The sequence below is a fragment of the Microplitis mediator genome, chromosome 3 (assembly GCF_029852145.1).
Source record: "Microplitis mediator isolate UGA2020A chromosome 3, iyMicMedi2.1, whole genome shotgun sequence".
NCBI classification, from domain to species: domain Eukaryota; kingdom Metazoa; phylum Arthropoda; class Insecta; order Hymenoptera; family Braconidae; genus Microplitis; species Microplitis mediator.
The window spans coordinates 8,136,723-8,160,096 of record NC_079971.1 but is presented as its reverse complement, the minus strand read 5'-3'; the positions used below and the strand labels follow the sequence as shown (position 1 = coordinate 8,160,096).

General features: G+C 23.5%; 1 protein-coding gene across 6 annotated transcripts; it reads right to left on the bottom strand.

The window, feature by feature from the left end:
• Window positions 1–6,628: 6,628 nt before the first annotated feature.
• On the bottom strand, window positions 6,629–21,767 carry LOC130664756 (TRPL translocation defect protein 14). Of its 6 annotated transcripts, XM_057464840.1 has the most exons (10): window positions 21,589–21,767; window positions 21,292–21,512; window positions 19,430–19,497; window positions 18,954–18,991; window positions 18,483–18,520; window positions 11,975–12,103; window positions 10,937–11,410; window positions 10,112–10,319; window positions 9,712–9,896; window positions 6,629–9,545 (listed from the first exon to the last, which is right to left on the bottom strand). In XM_057464840.1, the coding sequence occupies exons 2-10, from the start codon at window positions 21,329–21,331 to the stop codon at window positions 9,136–9,138; spliced, it is 1,590 nt and encodes a 529-aa protein (XP_057320823.1). In that variant the 5' UTR covers window positions 21,332–21,512; window positions 21,589–21,767; the 3' UTR covers window positions 6,629–9,135. The 6 variants fall into 6 exon arrangements, with proteins under 6 accessions (XP_057320823.1, XP_057320822.1, XP_057320824.1 ...); XM_057464839.1 differs by having other exon boundaries at window positions 21,292–21,767; XM_057464841.1 differs by having other exon boundaries at window positions 6,629–9,530; window positions 21,292–21,766.
• Window positions 21,768–23,374: the final 1,607 nt, after the last annotated feature.

The following is a 23,374-nucleotide window of genomic DNA, read 5'->3' as shown; positions in this document are numbered from 1 at the left end:
TCCATTTTAAAATAAAATCGTAAGATTTTTTTTTTTATAACTTTTAACTTGTTATTTTTAAAAGTTTATTTAAACAAGAATCTATCTTTACACAATTATTAATTACTGTATAAAATATATTCAATGAATAGCAAAAGCTTCCAGTGTTTAAGAATTACGATCCGTAGATATTGACGATGATCTAAAGAAAAAAAAACTGAAACAAGCCACGGGAATTATAAATCATGAAATTAAATATAAAGGAATTTTAATTGTATAAATAATTTATTTATTAATCGATCGATTAAGATGAAAATTAGTTTTTGATTAATATTTTAAATCAAATTATTTATTTATTGAAACTACAAAATAATGAAGACTTGATAAATAAATTTTTTAAACTCTAAAGCCATTTGCACTAACCAAATACGTAGATTATAGAGAAATAAAAAACGTTTTTTTATAAAAAAATTTCCATTTTAATTATAACAATTGTATAATTATAATAATATATAATCTTCCTTGGATAATTAACAATAATAATAATTCTTCTAAAACTATAAACATAAATAGATGCCTACGAAAACTGATATTTTATTCAGTTTAATATACTAATGATATTCATATCAATTAAATACTTCCATAGTACGTACCTTTTTACAATTTTAAAAATAATATTCATTATTAAAAGTTTATTAATTATCGTTGACTATTTTTTTAAATTAAAGTCAATAGTTATCCAGTAACGTGCATTCATTTTTAAATCTCTGTTCCAATATTTTGTTTTCCATCTATTAAACAATTTAAATTTAAATGTCAAAAAATTTATATTTATATTTATATATATATCTATATTAGACTGTGCCAAATAATAATCGATATTTTTCTTTATCGGTCCCATATGAAATTTTGTTGTGTATAACAAAAAAAAATTTAGCTACCAAATAGAGCCTTCTAACTCAATTACAGAGCTAACGTTTACCTAACGAAGATTTCCTATTTTAATAACATGGAAAATTTTTTTTGAAGTTTGGAATTTTATAACTAATCAACTGATTGAAGGATTGACAAAACCAAAACATATTCTTGTAGAAAATTGAACGTTCTTTAAAAAAGGTCTCTTATAAGTTTTTAATAAATCTCACAGTTCAAAAGTTATTTTTTTTTTTTAAATTTCAGTTCTTTTCCCAAATAATTAATTTACAAAACTTGTAACTTTTGAACTGTGAGATTTAAAAATCATTAAATAGCAGATTTTGGTAAAAAAAAAAAATGACCTACAAGAATAGTCCTACGACATTTTGCGATATGATTGATAGTTTTACTGGAAAAGTAAACAAAAAAAAAAGTGAAATTTACCATAAATTTGAATTTAAGCTTTAATAACTTCTGAACGGTTAAATTTATAGAAAAAATTATAGTAGACCTTTTTTGTAGGCATCATGAAAAGTCGCTCCAAAACTTCTCTATGCACAGACAACTCTATATCATTTCTCTACCTAAAACATGTCTATCGTAAAATAAAACTATCCTTGAACTGATTACTCCAAAACATCTCTATTCAGAATAACTCTCCTTAAGCGCAAACTTAACTCCGAAACTTTTCTATTCAATGCCAAGACTATCCGAAATAACACTATTCATTATTAACTCAGCTAAAAAATCATCGGTAACTAAAAAAAACACGTTAATTTCCGTGTTAACGACATGTTTTCTCAGGTACTGATGATTTGCAAGTTAAATCGATAATTAATGGTGTTATTTCGGATAGTCTTGGCATTGAATAGAAGTTTCAAAGTAAAGCTTAAGCTTAAGGATAAATATTCTGGATAAAGAGGTTTTGGAGTAATCAGTTCAAGGATAGTTTTATTTTACGATAGACATGTTTTAGGTAGAGAAATGCTATCGAGTTGTCTATGCATAGAGAAGTTTTGGAGCGATTTGTCAGAATGCCGTTTTGTAGGGCGTACAATTTTCTACAAGAATATAAATTGGTTGTGTCAATCCATTGATCAGTTGATGAGTTATAAAATTCCAAACTTCAAAAAAAAATTTTCCATGTTATTTAAATAGGAAACCTTATTTAGGCGAGCGCAAGCTCTGTTATTGACTTAAAGGGCTCTATTTGGTGGCTAAATTTTTTTTTTTGTTGTACACAATATCATTTGCGTATGGGACCGAAAAAAAAAGTATCGATTGTTATTTGGCACAGTCTAATATATTCATAGATTTATAAACGAAATATTAAATACAACAATATTTTTTAAGAAAGTATTATTAGTTATTATATATTTAAATATTAATGATCTTGTTTTTTTATTAACTCCATTGTAGAAACATTTTTTTTATATATATTAAAATGATATATAAAAATAACTGAAATAATTGAGAGAAAGTATATACTGAATAATAGTAAGTTTAAGTAAATTTATGTATATAAATATAAGTGAATTTGTAGTAATTTATCTTGATGAAATTTATTTGAAATATAATTAGTTAATAAATATAAATTATATTAAATATATTTATTTTTATTTAAATTCCTTTATTTTTTAATTTAACGATTGGAATTTTAATTTTCTTTATTTTTGTAATTTTTATACATTTTCATACGGAGAACCTGAGAAAGTTGTGAATTTACAACCAGCACAACTGGAAATTGCTACATTTCAGGTATCAGATAAACTGCTTTATATTTTTTTTAATTCTTTTCATTAATACAAAAAATAATTAAATTTCAGCACAAGAATCAAACAAAAGAGCGCGTAAAAAAATCATTTATTATTAATATGAACAAAATAAATAAAAACTTTTTAGTTTCAATAATTGAGATTTTTACTTGATAAATTTCTTGAATTTTATTTTTTAAGAGGTAATTTTTCAGAGACCCAGGATTAGGAAGTTTATTTTTTATATGAATTTTCAAATTTTTATTATTTCCCCTTTTCACACTGGACTTACAAATGCGCGTACTGCGCATGCTTAGTAATTTAAAATCTTATTGTACCCGCATTATATTTAAGGTCTATTTTCTATGCATTCGTCTTGCAAGTAGTAAATTTATTATAAATAATTTATTAATACAGAATTAAATAAAAAATGGGTCGTAAATCTGAATCAAATAAAAAATGCAAGAATAAAAAATTAAATATAATAGATTATTTTCCACTGAGTAGTTGCGTATTAACTTCAAAAGAAAATAATAAAGAAATTTGTAAAGAAAGTTCAATTTCAAAACAAATTATTGAACTAAGAAGTGATGTTATTGATGTGTTAGAAAGTACCAAAAAAATTCCATTTAATGTTAAGAATAAAATATATAATAGAATTACTTTAATGTTGGATAAAACTGCAAAAGATGGTTATTGCGACTCAAATAATAATTGTGACACCATCAACAATTCTACGCCTAAAACAACTGGTACAGAAATTTCAGCGTATATTTAAATTTGTAAGTGTTTTAAGAAATTATATTGAAATAAATTAATTTTAATACATAATAATAATACTAAAATTAGCCATGAGTGTGAATGTAGAAGACATCAGACAAATATAAAATTATTAATAAGTAGAGTAAATAATTAAAAAAATAAAATTTGAAAAAAATGCGCATTTGAAAAATTTTGAAATTACAAAGTGCATTTTTCATAAATATTATTTTTTAAATTATTTATAATTTTAAACTTGTCTGATGTCTGCTACATTCGCACTCATACATTAGCCGACGTCAAATAATTTTTGGATTTTTTTTTTTCAAAACGATATATTATAAAAAAAATTATTTGAAAAAATGGCACCTATAGTTTTTTGAATTTCCTGCTTATGCATTTTATTAGTTTTTTTTTTTTTTGTAATTCATTGGTTTAAGAAAAGAAAATCCGAAAATTGTTGATTGTGCCAATTTCAGAATCATAAATAATATTAGTAATGAAAATTTTTTTTAATTTTCTCATGTCAACTAATATATAATTTTTTTTATGTTGTAGGTACCTATCATTGTATCAAATATTATCAAAAAAATTCCATATGGTATTAATTTTTATTTGCTATCAATAAATAAGTGTAACTGCCAGAAAAGTATTTAAAAAATAAATTATTTATTGTAGACTGAGTTAAAAAAAAAATTGTTTGTATAAATAAAAATTTCACTAAAGAGAATTTATCTGATGTCTAATTGATTTTTTATTTATATAAATATCTAATTCTTCTCGGAGTTAATAAATTTACTGTTAAGATTATAAATTATGAAACAAGTAAATATTTGTCTACGTATGTTTTAGAGAAGAAAATTTTATTGTGTATGCAAGTATCACCTTATTGAAATTATTCAGACAAAAGTTAGTAAACAATACTATCAAGAATTTTCATCCTTTATGAAGCCCTGAAGCTTAATTGTCTTATACGGGTATGAATAAAGGCAGGTCATAAAAATTACTGTACTTTATAATCTCAAACTTTTGCTAGTAAATTATTTGCAAAAAAATTTACGCATATAATTGTTGAATTATATTGAAGCCAATTATATTTTCAATAAAGTATAGCAAGTATAGCAAGTAAATGAAGCAAGAAAAAGAATACGGAAAATTGGAACTCATTGTGATAATTCTTCACAGAATATTTATTTATATTATTATCTATTTGATCATTTGCTGCTTGCAATATATTTTTTTTCAATACAATAACTATCGAAAATTTTTTGAATTACTTACATATAAAATAAATATTCTATTAATGAGTCATAAAACTGTTAATCTGGTATATCATTCTAAACTTCTTTAAAAACTGTTCCCAATAGTTTTTACCACTTTATTTTTAAACTATCGGTGAATTCAAAAATATATTTTGGCATAACGGAAAATCTTTTTTTATTACTCTATAAATAATTTAAACTAGAAAAATTATAATAAAAATTGATTTTTAAAAGACTTGATAGAAAAGTTTTTATTTATTCTTGGATTTAAATCAACCATAAATTTTTGCCGGATTTGAAACTTACTGCTAATAAGATTTTTTCGGCTTTGAAAACAACCGTGGATTTTTAAATTTATTTCTGGGTATTAAGTAGTGTTTTGCATTAAGTCCTACGGGGATATGGTAGTACTCAACAAATAGAGTAAGAATTTATGAACAAATAAGTTTTCAATTTTTTCGGAGATGTCCGGTTTTGAAACTAGATGCCTCAGGTACAGAGCAAAACTACCAGTTCTGGACACCTAAAGAATTTTGACAAAATGATTTATACAATACGCAAAAACATGACAGATGTTTTTAGGGTATTCAAAGATACTTAAATTATAATATTATATAGCAACAATATTTTTCATATTCTTCATATATTAAAATATAAGGTCGATAAATGGTGTAGAGTTAAAATCCAGTGTTTCTGCCATAGATAATTAAAACTATTATTCACACATAATTAATGTTTATTTATATTATTGCAGGTAGAAAATACATCGATTTTTTCAGCATGGGTGACGATTCCAAAGCTCAAAGAAATGGCTTGGGAAGCTGTACTATTTTATAACAAAGAATTAAAAGAAAAACCAAAAATTAATAATACGCGGTTATCCACCGATGTTCGTCGAACGCCTAACTAATTAACATAGCTCATATTTTTTATATACATGCATATATCAGTATTACATTTATCAATTAATTAATTAATATACAATTTACTTATTTATTTATTTTTTATAATCTATTACACTAGATTTTTTGTGCAATTTAATATTCAAATTATATAATAACGTACAAATGAACGAGATTATTGTAGTTCATTATCCACGGAAATTCGTTGATGGCCTAACCAATTAATGAACTACTAGTAAAGTTCATACAATTTAAAAGTATTATTAAATAAAATAAAACAATTACATATACAGATAAAGATGATTTTATTTAAAGATTTATATAGATTTAAATACATCAAAATCATATGAAATTTCATTAGACACAAATTTAATAAAGATAAGTTCAGTAAAGTTTACAGTACATTAATCATTACATTATATTATTTAAAATATATATTTATATATTTATTAAAACTTTTTTTATTACTTTTAGTGTTATTATATTTTTTGTTTCAACATTTCGTTTAACTTTTAAATTTAAATTTTGTTTTTGCATTTAAATATTTCACAGGCACTTTGTCTCTATTGAAGAACTAAACATAATTTGAAAACTATTAATACATCATTTAATTTAAAAAATAAAAATAGTATTGTACATTACGAAGAGACAATTTAAATGTTTCATACAATAATTGTGTCAATAAATTTCACAAAAGTCAAATATTAAAAAAAATATATATCAACATTAATAATAATAATGGATTACTAGATAAATTAAGTAAATCAATATCAGCCTTACACTATTTACATATTCTCAGTTACTCATTCAATAGATAATTAACAATATGTTTTATTAATTTTCTTTTTCTTTTTTTTTTAAGTACTAATGAAATACAATTTAATAATTTTATTTTATTTCAAACTTTTGAACTCTACGAATTAAAAATTGTAATACGTTTTATTTAAAAACTAAAAAAAAAATAATAAAATATTTCAATAAAAATAATAATAATAATTAGTCACTAAATCGTGCATTCGTGAAAAATAAAAACTTAATATAGTTAATTAATAAATAATTAGCAATATGAAAAAATTTATTTAAATATTTTCTTTTTTTTTATCAATTCAATTAATATTTTAGTAGCAAAAATAATTATTTTATAGTTTAGACATCAGAAATGTGTAATAATAATAATATTTTTTTTTGTATAAAGCACAAGATAAAAATTTATAAATTTTTTATGTTTATTGATACGCATCAGAGTCTTATTTTATTTTTATGATATTCAAGTCTTGTTAGTTTTTTTTTTATTCAGTAAACAATTGAATGTAATTTATTTTGAAATTTAATAATTTACTTTACCCGACACATTGATGAGCCACTCGAGTATCCAACTGTGCGTTTGATTTATTTATTTTAAAAATTTAGACGTTTTATTAATTGTCAATTTAAATGAGTCGAGGATCATTATATCTGATTGTATAACTCTGTCTTGTCCGTAATCCGCACAGCACTCGAATCAGTCGTAGATAGCTGAAACGCAATCTTTTTCTTAATTTTATGTTTAATTTAAAACCTTTTGTTTTTAGTTTTATTTTTATCATAAATGACAAAGAAGCTTATTTAATTTACATAAGCACGGAATTATGTTTTTTTTATTTTTGGTTTTGTAATTTTACTTTTTATTTTTTCACAAATACACGATTTTTAAAGCGTTGAGGCAAGAATTTAATCAAAATGATTGCATGAGCACTCTTATCAATTAAGCATAATTATAATTACATTGTATTCATTTTTTTTTTTTACTTTAAGAGCATTCTCAGATATCCCCCACTTTTTAAAAATATTCAATGACTCAACGGTCAAAACGATATTGCACACCTCAAATGCGAAGCAATGAGTTGTGTTTTGCTAACATTTACTCGGTTCCGGCCGATTCACTCACGTAAAAATCATATTTACGTTTATTAAAATATGTTCAACTAGAACAAAATTTATACCATTTGAAAGATAATTTACTATGGAATAAAACGAACACAATTTTAAGTTACTTTTCTGTAAAATAATGATTGGAAAAAAAAACCCTGTGATGTCCGTCAGTATGTACGTATGTTGGTAAACACATTAACGTAAAAATTTACAACCGATTGATCTGTTTCTTTTTTTATTACACTTCTAAAATAAAAGAACCCTTTTGAAAATCACTATCCGAATCTTTTTGGGTTATTTATAATCAACATAAACTTAAAACTGACAGTTCATGAAAAAAATTAGCTGCCAATTTTTTTATCGTTATTATGAGCAAATGAGTTGTGCACTTTTGTATTTTCCAACTTTTCGAATTTTATCAATTAATTAATTATAAAAAAAATTAAACCATTAATTTAAAAGAAGACAAAATAGTTTTGATTCTCACCTAGATACAGATTTAAAAAAAAATTACTTTGAGTTATTATCAACTAGGAGTTAAACAAAATCCTTAAATAAATTTCAGTAAAATCTGGATTTCAATTTTATTATTCGAATTTGCAAATTTTGTAGGCTTCAATTTATTTAACAATTTTCGTTTGACTCCTAATTAATAACAAGTGTGTAATTTTTTTTCAAATCTATATCTAGGCGAGAATTGTAACTTTGTTGTGTTCTATTCAATTAATGCTTCAATTATTTTTTAATTGGTTAATAAAATTTTATTACGGTTATGACAGTTCAAGGCCGTTGATTATTTTTTCACCATACCTGCACCGAAAATTTAAATTCCTACCCTGTTTGAGTCACTGAATATTTTAAAAATGTGGAGGGCTGCCTGAGAATACCAATAATTTACATATTAAAATTTATTGGTATGAGTATTCTTAAATTACGTTTTCAATTTATTCTTTGTCTGCTTAAACTTAAATTTTTTTTTCTTTTGGTTTTTATTTTTAATTAATTAATTAATTTTTTTTTTCATATTACGGACAAATATCCAATGTATATTGATGTGTTACATCACATTTATATTGATAAATAGTTTGACTCATATTGAGTCTCACCAATACTTCCGGTAGAATTCAGTTAGTCATGAATTGAATGATTTAAAAAAAAAAAAATACTTTTATTTAAATTCTATATAATTAATGTTCATCTAAATTGATTTTCATGATTGAATTAAGTACTAGAAAATTTTGTTTTTATACAATTTATTTTTTTTTTAAATCAAAAAATAAATTTTGGAATTCATAATTTTTTTTTTTTTCAAATTATTAAAATTATTTACAAATAAAAAATTTGAATATTGATTCTTGTTATTAGTAATGTCAGTAAATTAAAACAAAAAATTATAAAATTATATTAACAATTATTGCAATAATTAATAAAATAATTAAAATAAATGAATTAATTTTATTAACTATTGAAAAAAAAAAATTCCAAAAAATATTTTTTCATAATTAACAATTTATTATTTCCACCCTAAATATAGACTACAAAAAAAATATATATGTATGTAATAATAATAATGAATAATATTAAAATGTATATAAATCAAAATAATGAAATAATAAAAATGAAAATGATAAATATTTAAAATGACAATGATTATTAAATTTTAATTGCATTATCGTGCGTATTTTTACACTTGTCAATACCAGAAGATGCTGATGAGGTTGAAATTTCATCAACTGGATTGATATCAAATTTATCATTCAAACTATCGCAACCAGAATACTCATTATTAACATTTATTTTATTATTACTCTTATCATTAATAATATTATTTAATTTATTTAAATCACCAATACTTTTATCAATACCATTAAAAGTATTTGTACCGTTGACACCGTTTCGCGTGTAGCCTAATCCGTTTTCATAACCGTTTGCATCATTACCGTTAACTCTAATACCCATCACTCGGTTAATATGTTTTTTAGGTGAGGCTGCAACTGCCTCACAGGTATCACGTTTTATTTCTTGTATCGTGGCACCATTCACCATGCCTGCAAGAGCGTAATCTGTATACAATTCAAAAGCCATTGACGTACACGAGCACAACACACACTAAGCGGTCTTTTACATCCCTTATCCGCTCGACTTTACTTATTTAATTTATTTATTGATCAATTAATTAGCATTATTATCATTATAATTTAATTTTTTTATTTGTCAACAAATACTTACTGTGTAAATTATGACAGTATTTACTTCCAGTTGTATTCCATTCCTCTCGCAAGCTCAAGTTGAACATACTGTAATCAGGATTACCAGTAACATCTTTTTCGATAGCCAAAAAATTTGGCAATATATTTTTCAATTCATCGCCTGTTAAAGCTGTATATGTTTCCAACAACATTAATCCACGGCATCTATATTTAAATATATGAATATTAATAATTAATATCATTAATAATTTAAAACTTGTTTTGTTTTATTATTGACTTTATTCAATTGCTGACCTTTTAATTTAAAATGTTTTATTTAAATTAAGTAAGCTCATAAAATCATTTAATTTTTAATTATTTAATGGTCAGAATTAAAAGTCATTAATTGAAACTTTAATTAAATCAATAAAAAAAACTACCGTGGATGTCCGGGTTCTCGGTATATGTCCAATTGAAAATACTGATTGTTTATTAAAAAACATCGTCGACGCTTAAAGATTGTAAAATGTGCATCATCACGTTGAGCCAACATATTTAAATAATCACGATGTGTTAGTGGTGTCTTTACTTCAACGACTTGTCCGCACATTTTTGGTCGTCTTATTGTATGTATATACGACCAGTGACCTTTATAAATAAAGAAAAAAAAATTAGCAAACAATATCATTTGAAAAAGAAAATATATTTATTTTTAAATTTTCTTATTGAAAATTTAACCCTTCGTCCGTCGCGTTATAAGCGCAGCGCCGCAATTTTTATTAAAAAATTATTTAAGAAGAAAATAAACTTAGTCTTTTGAAATTTTATGAGTTCTTTTACTAAATAAGTATTTAAATATTTAAAAAATAATTTTTTTTGTGAGAAATGCGGTGATTTGCTGCTGACGTGAGTAAACTCGGGCTTGAATTTGTTCGGATTTTCTACGCAGTGTTACCAGTTACCACCAGCGACTCATTTCTAACTCATTTAATTCATTTCTTTCTTTAATATTTTTATTTAATACAAAATTGTTATTTTAGTAAAAAAATTCTAAAAAAAAAAAAAAAATGGAATTGTCTAGTCGTATAAGCTTGTGTAGTTTGAATTTTGAAAAATCATAGTTATGATACTTGGCAACATCGCAATATTAAAAACATGGTGGCGAAACACCGTGGCGCGACGGACGGAGGGTTTAAATAATAAATTATAAAATAAAATAACTAAGTGATTATTATTAGTATATAATAATAATAATAATTAAGAACCTTTTTGTCCACGTTTTCGTAACCGTGCCTGCATGCTAGGCATTCTACTTTGGAGGTAGTTATGTACAACATCAAAGTCTTGGAATGGTGGAAATTCCGAGTCCATTGGTAATGGTCCTTTGACAAGAAACTTAACTTTGCGACTACTAGCACGTAATCTGTCACCAGTATCAATACAAAGTTTCTGGCAAATACACTCAATCATACGACATATTTTAGTCTCAAAGTCTTGTGAATTATCAATAACGTCAAAGTAAGGATGTCCAACCCATGCAGCTGCTGCTTTATAATCCAATTCACGTGCCAATTCTACACCTTCTGAACGACAGGCATGATCTTCTGTTGAGTAAAAGTCCTCAGCACCATTTGCTGCTGACACCATATGTATTATCTGGTCATAACGATTGTCACGAAGTTCAACGTTATTCCAACCGTTCGTTGCTAGCATCAGGTCCCATTTGTCCTTTGCGATAACTATAAAATTTTAATTAATTAATTAATTATTTTATTATCTTTTTTAACTTCACTTATTTTTCATCATAAAAATATCATTTTTTTTTTTTTTATTCTTAAATATTCTTCAGATGATTGATGAAAAAAATTACCAGATCTTATTAAACTCCTGACATTATCAATAAAAATTTATGTTCTACCTAAAAATATACATTATAAATATTTTTTTATGGAAATTTTTTCAACCAAAGCCGAATTAAATAAAAGATTAATTTTAAGCTCAATAAAAATATTTTGCAATTCATTTTTTTTTAGTCCGATTATTTATACGTACAGTAAATATAGTTTGCAAAAAAAAAATAACCAAAAACGACAGCATAAAAATAAATTATTTTTTGTTTTTTGTTTGAAAGTTCTTTAGCTTTAAAATAACAAAGTGTACAAAGATAAAATTATTTTTATTTTTCATCAATCCGATGAGTAGATTTAAAAAGAAAAAAAAAGGGTTAGAAGATTATTTTTCATGGCTAAAAATAGACCGAGTCGACACAATTATTTAATGCCAATTTTTATTTAAATACTCACATGCTGAAGCATCCATTGCTCCACGATCACAGATAATAAGGCAATTTCTACTACAGCTTTCTCCCAATGAGAAAAATGTATTCTCAATTTGGATCATCGTCTTCAAAAGATTTTCTTGAAATTTCAAGCCTGTAAATAATTATAAAATAATAAATTATTTAAATTTAAATAAAATATATTATCAGATTTATTTAAATAATTAAAAAATGATCACAGTACCAATGAACAAAAAAAATTATTATATTTATGAATTCTAGCATAATAAAAAAAAAAAAAATATGAAATGACGTCAAGCTTTTAATGTTTGTTTATTTTTTTAGATAAAGAATATCTGGAATAAACTACTCGAGATTTTTACAGGTCAACAATGAGTGTTGAACATTTTAAGTGTAGTATTTTAATTACTACAATTTACTTTAATTATTATCTTTATATTTTATCCATTCAATTATTTAATTTACATCCAAACCAATAAATTCAAAGTTCATGTCACATTTTTGGAAAATGAAATTTAAAAAATATCTGTGACATAATTTTTGAATTTACTGTATTATATATTTTGAAAGTAAGAGTGAGAGCAAGAGGATTGTTTACACGAGTGGTTACTTTTTATTGCAACTCACTCACCCTCGTAAAACCCGACCTTGAAAATTTCTGACCACTTAAATTTCCTTTTATCATCATCATAACTAGTGCTCCAATTTCGTTTGCTATTTAGTTGGTTTACAAACGGACGATCAACTGTCACCGTTTTACTTTTTTGTTTCTTCCAATTGTCTCTTTTAATGCTTAAATCTCGAGAAAAAATTAAATCATATTTTATCGTATTATTAATTTAATTTTAAATTATAAATAATATTAAGTTTTAATAATAATAATAATAATAATAATAATAATAATAATAATAATAATAAATAATAATAATAGAGCCTAGGGATACATAAACGTTGACCTTGAACGGAGTTTTAAGGTGAGAGTTACGTGAGCTTGCAAAAGCTGACGTGGTCCAGAAATACTAGTATCGATTCTTCACCCCAGGACATCTCTCCTGTCTCTCCTTTCTACTCCATGTCCCTCGATATAAACTTGCGTACACGTGACTCTATAACGCAACTCACGTCCCAGATTGACCTTATTACTATATATTCTGTCTGTCTAATATTCTATTTTTTTTTTATAATAAAAATTTTAAACTAAATATATTGTAATTTTATTTTTAATAATTGAATAATTAATTTTATTTTTAATTTTTAAGATAATGATTAATAATTTTCAAAGTAAATTTTTTTTTTATCAAATCCCCAACCTTACTGACCTATATTTTGTTAAAGACCTTCAATTAATGAGCATATCGGAAGATTAAAATTAATAATACTATCAACATATTTTTTTTGTCTTCTTTAAAGTGACTGTTGAGAAAAAAAAATTTTTTTCTTAAAATATTTAAAAATTGCATTAGAATTTTGAAACTTTTCAAATGATTGATTAAAACAATTAAGTAAACATATAAGTAAACAAGACAATTTAACAGTCGATTAATAATTCTGGCATTTAGTAATCACGTAAATAAAATAACTTAACATAACTTTTAATTACTATATATTATTAAGTACACAAAAAGTTAGTCAGTGTTCTATAGAAAATTACTCAAAGCTGGGTGCCACCCAAATTAAAAACTTGAGTAACAATTACAGTGTCATTTAAATCTGGCACACCTGTATGACATTTTATCAAAGAAATTATTTGTATTAGTCACGAGATATTTATTTCATTAATTATTTCTATATCTAATATTACTATTATTATTATTTTTTTTTCTGTCATTAAAGCCTTCAAAGTAAACAATTAAATAGATTTTTTAAAAAGATTATTTTATAAAATATATATATTTTTTTAACTTATAATTGAATTTTTTATTGCACAAAAGAAGCCAATGGTATTCATTAATTGTATGAAGCCTGATGAGTATCCAAGGGCGAGGATTTATTACATAGAATTAGTTGTTATTATATCATACAAGTGTTATCTATATTATTAAGAGAATAAGGAAATTTTTCCAGCCATATCTATATGATAGAATTAGTTATTAAAATTGGTATCATTGAAAAAGTCTTGACTTGAATTTGTGTCTTTTCCTGGTTTCAATTCTTTTTTATTGCCAAGTATCGAGATAAATAAATTTATCTATATCATCTGAATCATATTTAAATCACGCGGGAAAAAAAATCGTATTAATTTTCTTTAAATAAATTAATATTTTAATTATTCTGCCACTAAATATAGCTGGATACCACAGAATATATATATCTGTTATATTTTTAAGGATCGCCAGTATTAACCGAATTTCCGGATTTTAGATTTCTAATTACTTTTTAAATATTTATGGGACTCAAATGATGAAAATCTTCCAAGTTCATCTCATGCATTTTTCCGGAAGCTGAAAAAATCGCTGTCCTGATAATCAATTAATAAATTAATAAAAATCTAAAACTCGAGAAATTGTCGAGTACGGTTCAGCCTTAAGAGAGCATAAGAAAAATTTAATCTATGCCATGTCTGTGATAGTAAAAATTAAACAAATTTAATTTGGTATCCGTGAAAAGGTCTTGGCTTTAATTTGTGCCTTTTTATAGTTTCGAATGTTTTGGTGCAATAATTAGTTCAATGTCTTAAGTTTTATAAATACTTATGAATATATATATATTTATAAATTTTGCGCTAAAAGATGTTGATATGATTTTATAAAATTACTGGCATAAAAATTTTTTAATATTTTGAAATTAGATACTGATTTTTTTTTTGTATCAATGAAAGATAACAGTCATTTGGTAAACCCTTAAAATTTAATAAGTTTTTTGTATCTTTCATCGTAGTTGAGATATTATAAAAAAAAAATGTGACCGTGGGTAGATTTTTAGGAATCCCATAATTATACAATTATCGAAATCAGTAAGTTTGCGAGTTAATGACAACATTTGTTTTTTTAAATTTGAATGATAATAAAAAATAAACAAAATATTTGAGAGTAAATTGGTAAAGATTTTAATAAACAATTAAATTTAAATCATACTTAATAAATTTGGTATGTAGTAACATTGGGGCAGTCACGTAGTTACTAGAGGTTGCTCGTTTCTTATTATTATTATCGTTATATATTTATAGTTTATTCTTTAATATTTATTTAATAAATTTCTAAAATTTCATTTTTACATTAAATATTTCCGGTAATAAATTTTCCATTGACGTAGGAGTTTTATTTTTACTTATTTAAGAAAATGCAACCTCATAGTGTTTGAAATGTTGTTAAATTGTTATTATATGTAAGCAGTATATTTAACAAACCAATGCAATGAATTATTAGTATCAAGTGTCGGTTGTTAAAGATCTTGAGACCAGTCTCCTCGTCATATTTTATAACTTAAAACTTTGGCTACTTGCCATTATAAACTTTGCGTAATCAATTCTAGATCACGTTCACTTATTTTTTTTATTAAACAATATATATATAGATATATATATAATTATTATTATTTTCATTTTCAAAATCTTTAAATATTTAAAAAAAATTTATCATTTAATTAATCGATAATGTTTTTAATTTATCTGTTAAATTTAAATGATTTATAAATTTAATTAAATACTTTTTCTTATCAAATAAAAAAATTTTTTTGTGTAAATATTTGTTTTGTTTCTTAAATTATCGTATTTAATTAATAAAGATTATAAATTTGATTAATTTTACGTGTGTTAATATAGATGTAAAAAAAGTATATGTATATATATAGAAATATCTTTTTAAGGAGTGATTTATATTTGGCAAAGATTCAATAATTTTATGTACAATCATTGACGCGTGTATTTTTTCTCTTTTATCATTCTTATGCTCAATATAAAATTGTCTTCTTCTCTTTTACTTTGTAATTATTATTAGTATTGTTGTTTAAACTTTTTGTTTCTTTTGACATATTTGTGACGTATTAAAATAATTATCAATCTAGAAGTTTTCTTGAAAGTCATACGTTTATTTATTGTAAGTTAGGGTCGTACAAACTTTGAAAGATAATTTTAAGTGCATGACCTGCATTAATGCATTACATCACGTGGCTCAATGAAAATATATTTATTCATCTATCATGAGTGCCATTTATATTAGTGTGTATTTATTATTATATTGCTTTAGCTTTAAATATTTAACTCCAACAGACTAGATTTTGCCGGTTTTAATTTTGATCATCAGCCTTGTGTTCATTTTAAGAATTAATTTTTTCCACTTACGTTAACATTTTATACGCAAAGTTTTATATAAAACATTATTAAACATAGGTCTCAAGTCTCAAGTAGCCATACCGGATATTCTAGACAGTATGCAAAATAAAAAAAATGATATGTATTCATAGTAGTGAAAAGCCTGAGGCCAGCAATTTCACGTCAAGTAAAATATCCATAGCTTAGCTTTTCATCTTTATTCATCTTTCTCTTTTACACTCTTGAAGTTTCTTTTATTTTTTACGGGTTATCTCTCCTTGTTCATGATTCATGATTCTTTAAATTGAAATGTCTCGACAGCAAATTGTGAAATACTATACGATTTTTATTATCTGTGACAAGATCCGGGAAAATTATTCAAGTAAAATATAAAATTTAACTTTACAGTTTATATATTTTAAACAATTGTTCAAATAATTTCAGTAGATATCTACTTAAAGAAAGGAAAAAAATTAATTTTGATAAAAATTTCTTATTTAAAAGAAAAATTCGACGAAGTTTTGTAGTTTTTTTTTTTTTTTTTTTTTTTTTGCTAATGAATAAAATATTTTTATAAAATTTTCTAAAATATTTAATTGACAGTTAAATTTATTTAAAATACTAGTGATATTTTTGATTGATTATCATCATAAATTTAATTAGTATAATCAAAATTGAAACAACAAGTACATTTAAAAAAATCTTTCCCGCGTAAAATTAAAAACAAATCAAAAATATGACTTTAGAAAATAAAAATAAAATTTTTTGATAAATTTTACGGCTTCAATCTTAGAAAAGAAATAAATGTAATTAACTTCAATAATTCTATTTGATGATATAGAATAATTACCAAGTAATTATAGAAACAATATTTAGCAAATTAGATTCCAAGTTTTAATAACTAATTAATTTTTAAAAATTGAAATAAGAAAAATTTAAATTAATTTTAAAATAACTACAAATTCTGCCGTTTTTTTTTATAATATAATAAATCTTCCGGAAACTTATTGAATAAATAAAAACTTTAAATAAACAAAATAAAAGCGGGATACATTGTAATAAAATTTCAATGTCACCTCATTAAAACTTAACTTTGCACTAAACAAAAAAATCAACGTATCTTATCTTGACCTTAAAAATTTTTCTGTCTACAATTATTAATCATGAAAATTTTTTTTTAAATACAATCATACAGACTAGAAAATAATTTTTGTACTAATTGTACTTTGCTACTAAGTCACTTACAATGATTGTAACTCTATGAAAAAAGTCATAAAATAACAATTTTTATAGATAGATAGTACCGAGTAAAAATTGTATTTTATTTTAAAGGCATTATGTAAGAAAGTGATAAATAAAATACTAGATTTAAATCCTTGGAAAATATATAAATAAAAAATAATACATAATATAAAAATTAAATACAAATAATAAACTTCCTGATTATCAATCATATGGAAATAAAGGACATCTACAAATCATTTATTTTTATATATATATGTATATATATCTATTAAATGAGTTTAGTGTAAAATAACTAAATTAACTGGAATGTTATTGCGTCATTGTGCTCTCAATCACTCGATCAATTTAATAATATAAGTGGAAAATAATTCTTTCCCTTTTTGCTTTTATAATTTAAATGCCACGCGCAATAATTTAATTCAATGCTACTCAGATTAATAACACTTAATTTGACAAGATAAATATTTAAATATTCATTGATTTTATCGTTAAAAAAAATTTAATAAATAACAATGGTCGATTTATTTTTTCTTTCAAGTTAAAAATTCAATAAATTAATAATACAATTGTTATAACATTATCTACTGTCACGTAATTTAATTTATTGGGTAATGACATGAATACATTGTCTGAATTTTTTTAATCGTTTTTAAGAAGATAATGTCCGGCTGCAGCGTCATACTGTCTGGTCACTTAATATTTATATTGTGTATAGATATAAAAATTTAAAGAGACCGAAGACCTTCGTTTAAACTTGATACGTAACATTTAATTAAATAATAATATTTTTTAATTAATTTTTAAAGATAAAAGTTTAGTAAATTAATTAATTAATATTTATTTTTGTTTAATTATACAAGTACTTCTATTTTTGAATTCAATGGCTCTGTGATCAATTAATTTATTAATTAACATTAATTATTTTGGTTTTTATTAATTTATCATTATTTTGAGTATTAATGTTAATTAATTTATTAATTATATTAAAATATATGAAAGATAATAAAATTTTACTCACTGTCTTCTTCTGTCAAGTCGGAGAACTTGACACCGCCACTGAAATTCAAAAATTAAAAATATCATAATTTCTATTTATTTTAATTTTAATATTTTTTTTTTTCTTTTTTTTTATTTAATGAAAGAAATAATTAATTTGATATTAATATTATTATATTCAAATTAAAATGATATTTTTGAAAAAAAAATTTGATTTTATTTTAAATTTTTAAAAAATCCAACATGCGATTTAAAAATTTTTTACGTAATTCATCTAATCAATGAATTTAATTATGTACAATTAAATATAATTACGTAAATGTTTAGGTAATTTTAATGATAAAAAAATTTTGTGATAATTAAATTTGATTATATAAAATAAAAATTTTAACATTTGATTTTTTTTTAATTTCAACAGTTGTAATAATTTTTTTTTTGTAATGTCTACATAGAAATTGTAGATACAATTATTTGTTAGTTTGTTTTAGCATACCTGAGCAGCACGGTCGCTGTCTCGGGGACACGGAACACCTGAAAAATAAGACAACCACCAACTCTATCGAATCCAAAACGAAGGAGAAATAAACAACTCCAAAAACACCCCACTCTATTTTTCAAAAAATCTTTAACTCTCCTTCATAATTTGAAGAATTTTTTTAAAATTTACTGTGATTGCAAAAATAAAACTAATTTATATATTATCTTTTAACTCGTTTTCAATTTAATTTCAAAGAATCATTTTATTATTTTTTTTTTTTATTTTTATTTAAATTTTAGCTGTTTATATTTTATCTTAATAATTATTAAGTACTTAGTAAATTATTGATTATAAAAATTTAAATAAAAAGAAAACGAGCTTAGAATTGAAAAAAAGTTCTTTGAATGACAGAAAATTAAAATTTACATAATTGATAATAAATAATAAAAAAAATACTCTTTAAATAAATAAATTGTATTTTTAATACACACCTTCCATCCCATATTTTCAAAAAATGTACAAAGTCGTGCCTGTCCAGTAGTTTTACCTCCACAAGGGCCTGAAAAATAAATTGTAAAAATAATTGATTATTAATTATTCAAATTAAACTTTCATTTTTATGCGAATTTAAAATTAAAAAATATCATTTATATTTTTTGACCAATCATTTTTTTTTTTTTCATTTGAATAGACAACCGATTAAATAAACTCTTAATAACTTTAATGTTTCCATTCTTAGTAATCGTTTAAAAATTTTACAAGCGTCTGCCGATTAATTATCTTTCAGTGACGTCTTTTAGTGACTATTAATCTTAAACAAAAATATATTTTATCGAAACAAAATCAAACTTTCTTTGTTATTTAAATATCTACTGATGAAGCTTTAATAGTTTTTTCAACTCCTGCGGCTTTGTTTCTTTATCAACTTTAAAATAATTTCCTTCATTTAAAAATTTCTTTAATAGACTCAAAAATAAAATACAATTTTTATTTTTTTTACAAAATATAATCTCAAGATTTTTCTTAAAACAGCAGATGCTCTAAACGTTATTCTTAAAAATTTCTACTGAAATCCATAATTTAATTTTAAAAGAAATTGTCCCTTTTATGAAATTTTCATGTCTAAAAATAATTAAAAATAATAAAAACTCATCCCATTAGTATATTAAATGTTAAATTTGACCTTGACGTCATCCTTTTTATCGCGTGCATAACAAAATACAAATATTATAATAACATATAATTGAAACTAAATTATATTTCCATTTAACGTCAATATCTATCATTAAAAAAAAAGTTAAACCATAAAAAAAAAATAATAAAATTTTATTAAAAGCTAATAAAAATATATTAACCATAAACTATTCATTACTCAATGTAATTTTTTAAAAATCTATTTAACAATTTTAAAACTTGCGTCACAACATTTTTTCACCTAGATAAACTTTAAAATTTATTTAATAATTATAATAAGTAATTATTCAAATACTGATAACGAACAACTGTTAAAAAAAAAACTGTGAATAAAACACATCTGTTTTACTATACGTTAATATTAAAACTACTATTAATATTTTATTATAAAAGTTTTAAATAATTAAATCTCGGATTTTAAATTTAAAAATTCTTTTTTCATATCTTAGAAGTAATTATCATGTTAATAATTAAATAAAATAAAATGAATCAACATTTAAAAATTTTCTAGTGGAAAGTTTGAAAACGTTTTATGAACGTTATCAATAGTCTTAAGTATTGGAAATGTTTTTACAGTAACTAGGTTTGTGTTATCACGTATTTTTCCTTTCATTAAAATCTATGTTTTTTTTTTTATTTTTTAAATTCTTTAATTTTATTTAGCATGCTAATGTAAAAGTATTGTCTGTAACTAATAATAGAACATAAAATGAGAGTTTACGAAACGACAATATCGTGCCAGGCAATTAGACTATAACTAACAATAAATCAATCGTCTTATTACTTATTATTTATAAAATAAATTAAATATTAATTAACATAATCAATAAATGATATCATATTATAAAATATTTTATCTATAAATAGTTTGGCTAGAATATAATATAATAATTACTATTATTATTATTATTAATAAATTTAATAAAAAAATATAAATTGATGATGCAATAATTTATTTTTAACACGTGGTATTAAAACTTTATAAAATTAAAATGAATTAACTAAATATAATATGTGAATTAATAAGAATAAAAAATATATATGTTAAATTAAATCAATAAATATATGATAGTTATCAATATTGAATAATAAATATATATGTAATTTATTAAACAGGGTAGTAACAATAAATAGAATAGGGTTGGAAAAAAAAACTTACCTCCAGTCAATACGATCTTGTAAACTTTTTTTTGCTCCATTTTAATTTTTTATTAAATTATTAATGTTATAATTTAAACACGATGTCACGTCTCAAGTTGATGGTGTTTTTATAAAATAATAACAATTATTATTTATAAAAAAACTTTTTTTACCAGTCCCACGTTGTTAGATGGGCCAGAGATTAAATTAGCAGAATTTCCGGTGATGATGAGTAGTAGTCTTATAAAAAAAAAAATAATAAAATTCGGCAACGGTCTACGGTGTCTACGGTTTAAAATTATTACTACATCAACACCTTGCCGAGCATGCCGAAATTTAATTTTATTTTATACGTCCAAGACATCTGGGAGTTTGTACACACGTTTCAGACGAACGTTCGTCAGATAATGAAGGTCTTATGGTTGTTGGTTATAACAATTTACTTTGGAGTAGGTTCTAAATGAAACTGAAACTCTTTTCGTTGGCTAGATGCTAATGGTTCAGTTATTAAAAGTGAAGTTAGCTGTTAAGTAATCATTTTTTGAAGTGGGGGAAACGAATTTAAACGAAGTATTTCCCGCGTTACGAAAATATACGAGATTTGAATTTAGTTACGAAAATTACCGAGTGATAAGAAATTTAAACAACTCAAGTAAAACACTTGGGTTTTCGACATCTATAAGATAGCAGTTTTTAGGCTTTTTTTGACTTATCGATAAGGCACCAAAATTATGATGTATAAAATTATAAAATGTTTGATAATAAAAAGTCATATTTTCGCAGACCGGATATTATTACGCTAGACATTAATTTATTAATTTTTTCGTTTCACTAGTCAAGTGTTCCTTTTTTAATATCTTTAATAAAATTTGTAAATATTAGTATATTATGAAGATCTGACTTTTGTAAGTAATTAAATAATTGTTTAAATTAATTTATCACTTGTAATATATAAAGCATCACATTTTAATTAATAAAACTTATTTCATTAGCCGGACGAAATTTATTTAATAATAATTAATTTATTAGGTAATAGTTTAGTATTACAAATTGAAATTTTTTCAATAAAATGTATTCTTGCAGACTAATATGTCCATTTATAAGATGCGCAATTTTATCCTACGACAAGCGATCCCAGATGACTGATCCATTAATAGGGTAGAGGTACCATTAGTGGCTACTGCTCCATTTTTGGACATTTAATACTTCATTTTAATTAATGAAAAAGTATTAAAAAAAACTTCCACTGTAAAAATGTGATAAAAGTATATTCGAACACATTTAAAAAATTAATTATGTCATCCCAATCCAAGTAGGACACTTGGCTTTATGACATCTACAAGATAGTAGTTTTGAGGCTTTTTTTTTTGTTTATCGATAATGCACCAAAATGTCGATAAAACAATTAGAATTTTGTGTCACCGAAAAAATGCCTGTCACTGAAAAAATACAAACGATTGTTAAATAAGTCATCTAAATGATTTTTTAATTGAAATTACTTTTTAAAGACGGGAAAAAGAATACAAATTATCTATGACTCCTAAGAAACATCTATACATCTTATGTTAATTTTCCTTGAATAAATTAAGTACAAAAATCAATTTATAATTTTCTTTTTATTTTCAGTGCATGTTATATTCTCTTTAAAATAATATTACAGTCGAACTCTATCAACTCGGACAGTTAGTCTACGGAGGAGCGGAAATTTTTTGGAAATTTGGATTTATCGAATGCCACTTTTCCTTTAAAGAGTAAGTTACACAAATTCTCTCTTACATACATGTATGATGAATATATAAATATACACAATACATATAAATGTATAGCATTGAGTAGGAGACAGCGTAGATCGTAGTGGGGGGGGGTCAAGATTTAGGGGAAGTTCCAAGATAATGGAGTTCGATTGTAAATGTATATTTTCTCTTTGGAGGAAAAGTAAACCAGTTTGAACTGGATTTTTATGACCTAAGGTACTTGGGTCAGTCAAAGGACATCTTTGACGTCATGAGGCCCAAGTGCTACATAATTATAAGACAATGTGTTTTGCTTCTGAAAAGATGAAAATATATATTTTTACTTATTTTTAAGAAGAAGCTCTTGAG

What these genes read in the sequence shown, in the direction of transcription:
- LOC130664756 (XM_057464839.1), bottom strand. Translation starts at nt 21,331, where the DNA reads ATGGAGCAAAAAAAAGTTTACAAGATCGTATTGACTGGAG. An exon ending in CGAGAACCCGGACATCCACG is followed by an intron (nt 9,897 to 10,111) that starts GTAGTTTTTTTT and finishes ATTTAAATATAG; the next exon opens with ATGCCGTGGATTAATGTTGT. An exon ending in ATACTGTCATAATTTACACA is followed by an intron (nt 9,546 to 9,711) that starts GTAAGTATTTGT and finishes AATTGTATACAG; the next exon opens with ATTACGCTCTTGCAGGCATG.